This window comes from Enhydra lutris, unplaced genomic scaffold, assembly GCF_002288905.1.
Source record: "Enhydra lutris kenyoni isolate GAN:26980312 unplaced genomic scaffold, ASM228890v2 scaffoldscaffold621, whole genome shotgun sequence".
Classification (NCBI taxonomy): domain Eukaryota; kingdom Metazoa; phylum Chordata; class Mammalia; order Carnivora; family Mustelidae; genus Enhydra; species Enhydra lutris.
In genome coordinates, this window is record NW_019154705.1 from 2,308 (window position 1) to 9,494 (window position 7,187).

Genomic DNA, 7,187 nt, shown 5'->3' on the forward strand with positions numbered 1-7,187 from the left:
GATGTTGTGATTCTCCACGGCTTGTCCCAGAGGCTGAGGGTCTGAAAGCTGTTTGATGTCGTACAGATGAGGGGGAAGTGGGGACCATCCTGGGTTGCCACTTAGAAGAGGCTGAGCGTTCCTGTAACAGGTTTGGACCAGTTTATTTACTCAGTTTCCCTGATCTACCACTGTGTGTGTCTCACAGGGAGCTTGTGCACAAGGATTTAGCACAGAAATAAGTGCTGGACCCATCCATTCCCTGCTCAGAGCCGTCTGAGGTGGAAGAGACAGGAAAAGAGCTGCGGGCATCGTGCTCAAGAGACAGGAGTCACTGGGGCGGGAGTCTCCTGCTTCTTCTCATTAAATCATGGTCATGTCCTGGCCTGGCCTGTGGACCTCACCGTAGACAGTAGTGAGAGAGTTCTCCTCTTCTAGATGTGGTTCTCCCCTACCCTGGAATGCAGGCAGAGGGTTCCAGGAACAGCTGAGGGACGCAAAGGATACAGAGGGAACCACAGAGACCCACAGAGACCCAGGGCTGCACATGACCTCCCCTAGTGCCCACCACTGCATGGACCCCTAGAGAATTTTTAAGTTAATACTGCATTGTCCAGAAAGGGTACAGAGGCATGGAGGCCAGGAGCTGCAGGTAACTGGGACTGGCACCCAGGCACAGAGGGACTTGGGAGAACCCAGGCTGCCCCATCCCCATCCCCGGTGTCTCCAGACACCTGCTTTCTATTATAGATGCCAAAATCAGGGTCCCTGGGCTCCTCCTGTGATCCTGGCCATGAGTCATACACATATGGAGGTTGACTCTGACCCTGGAAGCCTGTACCCTCCCTCCCCCTCCATGGCCCCCACAGCCACGGCCACAGCAGCCAGCCTCCTGCAGGGACATCCCCTGAGCAGAGAAATACAGGACAGGAGCCCAGGGTCCAGTGCGGGAGGGATGGAGAAATGCAGCCTGCCTCTCCCAGGCTCCATCATCTTCTTCCTACTTGTCACATAAAGTCACAGTAGAGCTCCGAGGACCCCCAGCACAGGAACAACAATCCATGGGATGACTCCCTCGTGGACAGCAGAGGCTTCTCCAGTTGGATCTATTCCATCGCACAGAGAGAATACAGAAGGTTAAGGTGACAGAGAACAGAGGACACCCATTGCCAGACACATGGAGACTCTGAAGGGACCTGGTCAGGAGCTCGAGAGGGAGGANATGGAGACTCTGAAGGGACCTGGTCAGGAGCTCGAGAGGGAGGAGCACGGCAGGGGCTCTCACTCAGCCAGTTCCCCAGCTCCTGCTTGGGGCCGGGGCGCTGAGAGGAGCAGGACATGGTGCCCGCCCTTGAGGAGCCCCTCAGCAGGGGGAGGGCTGACACTGGCCAGAGGCAGCCAGCCAGAGCCATCCCAGGACCCTAGAGCTACAGCTTGTACCGAGGTCATCAGGGAGGGCCTCTTGGAGGAGGTGATGGGCAAGCCGGGTCTTGAGGGAGGAGTAGGAGATTGCTGGGTATTCAGGGTGGGTGTGGCATCCCAGGAAGGAGAGCCTTGACCAGGAATGGCTGTGACAAGTCCGCAGCCCTGGGAGCTGCTGGCACCCACTGGGACAGGCCAGAGAGGGACCCGGTAAGGGAAGCTGTGTGGGAGAATGAAAGGGAGGCGGGAAAGGGCACTCACTGTGCCCTTTCCAGAGGGCACAGTGGGTCCCTGAGCCATGAGCTTCCTCTGGGATGAGGGATACTGAGACAGTAGGCCCTCCAGCAGCTGGCAGATGAGGGGTAGAAGGAGAGGGGTCTCACAGGGAACCAGATCATTCATTCACTCATTCAGGGACACGCTGACTGTGAGCAATGGGCCTGAGGCTGAGGCTGGGACAGGCATTCAAAGGAGCAGCAGACATGGCCCCTGCCCACCAGGGGTTCAGGCTGCACAGGACACTAATCCTGGGCCAGAGCATCAGCTCCCAGTGTGGGGCCACTGACCACTCCTTAGAGGAGACGAGGTGTGAGGGCAGGACAGCAGCAGCTCCTGCAGGGCCCTGAGCCATCGAGGCTGAGGAGCCCCTGTGCAAAGTCTCTTCATGCTGGGACTGCCCCCAGCACGCGGCCCTGTGGGACTGCCCGGGTCACAGTCCCCCGGAGCCAGCTGCAGGGAGGGGTCCCTGGATGGGAATAAGTGGGGAGTGGAGGACCCCTGACTTGGAAGGGCTGAGGGCAGAGGGAGGGGCCTGAGCGGAGGTTGGCAGCGGAGGAGAGCGGGACACATCGGGAACACAGGCGAGCAGGTGGGTGGAACAGACCCCGGACACCCCCCAACTCGCTTTTCCTGAAAACGTCTCTAGACACACAAGGAAGGATGTATGAGGGTGGGGAGAGGTACCTGCTGGGTGCTGCCTGGACCAGCAGGGCTGAGGGCTGGAGAGCAGCACGGGAGCGACACCAAAGGACAGAAGCAGGTTGGATGTTCCCGCCAGAGTCCTGGACAGGGTGACCAGGCAGCAGGGAGTGACATAAACATGGGGGACAGAAACCGAGAACCCTCACCCTGAGCTGCGGGAGAGTCCCTCTCCTTTGGCAGGTGCACTCACCGTGGCCACAGACATCCCCAAGGTCCTGGGAGGCTGTTTTCTTGTCCGCCTGGTTGCTGACCACACAGGTGAAGCTGGGGCTCGGCCGGCTCAGGGGCAGGGTCGCAGCCAGTGTCCAGGGGTTGGGGGCTGGTCCTGGGGCCGGTCTCTGCTCCAGCTCCCTGGGGAGACCCTCGCTCTCCCAGGACACCCTCAGGTCCTCCCTGGTTTCCGTGGTGTTACACTCCATGGTGATGTTGCACCAGCCTGGTGTGAGGGACAGAACTGTGGCCTGGATCTGGGGAAGGGGCACAGGCTCTGGGGTGGGAGGGACAAGAGGACAGTCTCAGGTGAGTGTAGAACATCACAGCTCCTGCTTTCTTCTGCGGATTCTCCCTGAAGCTCTGGCTTCCTCCCCGTAAGGACAATGAATGCATTTTACAAATAACAGGGAATTGATCCAAATATACAGCAGGTGCCAGTAAGGAAGGGAGCCACTGAGTTCAGCTCTATGTGATTTCACTAGACTGAGCACTTTTTCCCTAGATTTCGCTAGATTTCACTAGACTGTGTCTTCAAATTTGCCCTTGATAAAATAAATGCTAGAGCCACCCACCTGAAACCCATTAATTCTACGAGAGTGGGGTGTGCCCGAGAAGAAGGAGAAGTTGGGACGGGATTTGTCCTAGTCCAGGCCATGGCCCTGTTTCTCCTGCTTGGATGGTTCCCAGGACCGCAGAGCCCGTGGTGCAGACAGCCACTGGCCAGCTCTGGGAGCCCAGAGATCAGCCCCAGGCTCCACCAGGAGAGACCACAGTGGGGGACACAGTGCTGGTCCCAAGGTATGGATACTCCAAGGTGGTTATAACAGGCACTGAGCTTGGGGTCCACCCAGGAAGACAAGGGACAGACTGACAGTCACTCTTGGGAATCTCCAGGTCCTGAGGGTTCCAAGTCCCCTCTCTCTGGGGCAGGACGTCTCCCTGTGCATGGGGGAGGGGTGCACACAGAGCGAGCTGCTCCCTGAGGATCTGGGGAAGGGTTACCCTGTGAATTCTCCTCCACCCGTTGGGGTTCAGAGTTGGACCGTGCAGTCTGTGAGTGAGCTGACTTGGGCTGGGCTGAGAAGGACAAGGGGACGGGGCAGGGAGAACCACACGCAAGATTCCAGATCCTGCTAGGTGACGAGTGTCCCCCAACCATGGCCACGTGCTGACCCTCAGAGCCCGCAGGTGGCTTAGGTTCCAGGGCAAAGGGGAACTGAGGCTGAGAACCAGCTGATGCTAAACTAGAGATGGTCTGGATTCCCCGGTGACCACATGACGTGTAATTTCAGGGGAGAAGATAGAGTCCGAAGACTGCGGTCTGGAAGGAATCCTTTAGGGGCTGCTCATGGACACTCCCAGGGACTGAGAAAGGGGGTCAGCTGTGGGACTGGGGGAGGGGCCGCCATGTACCATAGACCATCAGGTGGAAATCCTGGTCATATTGTCTTCCTCTCGTATAGGACTGTCGAGCCCGGTACAGCCCACTGTCTTCAAGGGTCAGATTGTCAATCCTCAGGGTCGTTGTGTTGAGCACATGGACCCTCTTCTTGAACTTGTCCTGGAAGTTGACCCATTCTGGAACATCTCTCCCAGGAAACACGTGCAGCATGACTATGTAATTTGATCTGGATACGACGCCCCAAGACATCTTCTCCAGCTCAAATTCTGGAGGTAATTCTGGATTTCTGATCACTTGAAACAGCACAGGAGCTCCCTGAATCCCATTCAGAGGAACAGGAATTCCAGAATCGTCCACAGCAGACCCACGGGCTCCAGGACTCTGGGTCACAGTGCTGCAGACACCTAGGGCATAGGATGCAGAAAATGTGAGTGGTTTTTTTAGGAATAAAGGAGGAAACCCTAGAACCCTTCTTCCTGAAATCCATCCCATGTGCCCCCTTGACCTGAGAAGGCAGGAGGGTGCCATGAATTTGAGGCGAGGCTGGAATCCCTCCTGGTCCCAAGGGAGCGTCCTCTTGAACAGGTCATGGGAACTCGCTCACCTGCAGTGTCCTGACCCCTGACAGCGAGAGGACGAATGTCAGGAGGTCTCGGAACTGAAGCACGAGTACATTTCGGGGGCCACACCGAGAGCATTTGTGCAGGAGGCAGGTTCTCACGGGGCTGCAGAGACCCCTCATGCCCACAGACCGTGTGAGCTCTGCCCCTGGAGGGGGGTCGCTCCTGGGGACTCCCCTCTAAGGAGCAGAGCACCGTTAACATGATGGACAGCCCTCAGGGACAGCAGGTCTGACAGGAGTGTGACCCTGTCCTGCTGTGACCCTGTCTCCTGCTCGCTGTGACAAAGTCCGCCACCGTGTTGTGGGCAGCCCCTGTGTAGAGACCCTCATGGGGAGGGACGGAGGGCAGCCTCTGGCCACCAGTCTGCAGGGTCTACCCTCTTGGAAGTGCGTCATTTAACAGCTGCTCACAGCCCAAACGGGGCTCTTGCTCCCTCCTCGTGGGACAGTTCTACTGATGTTGTTCCTGCAAACACCAGCAGCTTGGGATGGATTCTCTGCACACAGGGACTGAGGTACGTCAGCTGGGGGGGCATCCGTGGCCCTTGGGTGTGTGGACATCACACCCAGGACATACGTGTCACACGTGAGTGTGTAATTCTGGTTTTGTGATCACTTAAAGCAGCACATGCCCAACGTGCATGTATGCGCTTCACACGCGGGTGTGTAGACACTGGGGTAACCCATGAGAGATCTATTAGACCAAAGGCAGCTCCATCTCAGCCTCTGACAGACCCTGCTCATCGCCCTCCTGAGAGCGACCCCAACCGCTCTCCCCCCAATAATGCTGAGGTTCCCACCAGCACACGGTGGTCAAACTTTTTAGCCTTCGCCAGACTGATAAGAGAAATTTATGTCACATTATATCTAAGGAACATTCCTCCTGTGAATGAGCCTGGCGGCTCCTCACGAATTAACAGACAGAAAACACTATCCTGTGTGACCTGCCTCCCGTCCTAGATCAACACACACAGAGCTCATGGATGTAGAAATATGCAAAGTTCCGTGCAGCAGAGGAGCCCCCAGTCCCAGGGTGTCACCGCTGGAGGCCCGTAGAGGGGACCTTTCACAGAGGAGGGACTCCCTTGGCGGAGAGTGGGGGAGGAGGACCTGTCCCGGGTCACCCGGGTCAGAGTCAGACCTGGAGCTTCCCCTTTCTCAGCCCAGTGCTTCCCCTGCACGGAGCTGCCCTGCCCTCCCCCTGCTCTCCCCCTGTCCCACCCAGAGCTCCTACCTCCCAGCACTGCTCTCTGGTCAACAGTCTTAGCAGGTCTGGGGTCTCATTCTCCAAATATTGTCCTGGGAGAGGGGACTCAAATACTCAGCGGGCTTTGGCAGGGAGGGGACGCGGGGCTACCTGAGGGTTAACCAGCACCTGCTGGAAAGGGGGGAACGCGGGACAGAGGAGGCTCAGCCCTCAGGCTGCGGGGGAGGAGCGGCCCCAAAGCTGGAAGCCCACTCAGGACGGGAGGAAGACACGACAGTGCTCAGATCTGCAGAAGGTGCTGACGCCAAAGAGGGACAGAAGGTCAGGGGCGGGTGCCGAGAGCGAGAGAGCCCGAGTTTATTTAAATTAGATGAAATGTGACTTTCAACCATCAACATAGCATTTTGTCCATTTCTCTCTCTTCCTTCCTCACTTTCTTTCTCCATCTTCCAACCCAGACATTTACGTAGGAAACTATGGGATTTCCCATATGTCTCCGCGTCAATGAAACTGAAAGGAAGAGAAACACCACGTATGAAGGCTTTTCATGCCTTGCCTGAGGACGCAGTGCCCTGTTTACACCCGCCCCGTGATTCTGGAATTTCCTGGAATCCCTGCAGCTCAGACGGGCTGCAGCGCTCACACAAAACAGTACAAACAAAACATTTCTCATTTATTCGTATGTCATTTGTTACACAAAGCAGACAAACTCTGAGGAAGTAAGAACCAGGAAATCCGGCATTTGTGGGGACAGGGTGTTTCCAGTTCCCTTTTGGGGGCCCCCGCTGCTTCCTCCCTGCCCCACCCAGAGCCCAGGTCAGCAGTCTCCCATTCCAGGCTCACCCTTACACACGGCAGGTGGGCGCAGACCCTTGAATTCTGGGGGCTCTTACCTTCCCTTGCAAACAGAATGTCACTGGATTCAGGGCCTCATCTTGCCCAAGGAGCCAGACTAGCGTGGCCCCTCCAGCTCAGACGGGGGCTCTGGGTCGGCCCCTCCTGCACACGGCAGCTGTAGAGGCTGCCGGTCCCCGTGCACGGCAGGGGGGATGTCCGTCCCCACCCCGGGTCCCCCACAGCTGCTCATCTGTCTCCTCCATCCTCTCCCCACGAGGCTCCAGGCTCTCCCGGCCTCACCGCCCTAGGTGGGGGGGAGGGGATTCCTTTCATGCTTCCAGGCAGCCGGGTCGGGTCGGGGTTCCCAGCCTGGCCTCAGCCCAAAGCTCCCTTTGTTCCCTCTGTCCACCCGGGGCTCTAACCCAGCGCACCGCGTGTGCTCCGTCGTCACGGGGCTGCTCCGTCTGGCTCTTCAGCACAGACCTCAGCCAGCCCGGGAGCTCCTGCCTCCCTGCCCACCCGGC

General features: G+C 57.8%; 1 protein-coding gene across 1 annotated transcript; it reads right to left on the minus strand.

The window, feature by feature from the left end:
• Positions 1-118: 118 nt before the first annotated feature.
• Positions 119-4,918, minus strand: LOC111140354 (T-lymphocyte surface antigen Ly-9-like). The gene is made up of 4 exons (XM_022492632.1): positions 4,503-4,918; positions 4,009-4,401; positions 2,573-2,869; positions 119-1,085 (listed from the first exon to the last, which is right to left on the minus strand). The coding sequence occupies exons 1-4, from the start codon at positions 4,819-4,821 to the stop codon at positions 997-999; spliced, it is 1,098 nt and encodes a 365-aa protein (XP_022348340.1). The 5' UTR covers positions 4,822-4,918; the 3' UTR covers positions 119-996.
• Positions 4,919-7,187: the final 2,269 nt, after the last annotated feature.

Excerpts from the sequence above, each read along its gene's own strand:
- LOC111140354 (XM_022492632.1), bottom strand. The coding sequence starts at position 4,821 with ATGTTAACGGTGCTCTGCTCCTTAGAGGGGAGTCCCCAGGAGCGACCC. Across the intron at positions 4,402-4,502 it reads GCACCCTCCTGCCTTCTCAG|GTGTCTGCAGCACTGTGACC; the intron begins GTCAAGGGGGCA and ends CCTATGCCCTAG. Across the intron at positions 2,870-4,008 it reads TTTCCACCTGATGGTCTATG|AGCCTGTGCCCCTTCCCCAG; the intron begins GTACATGGCGGC and ends CTCCCACCCCAG.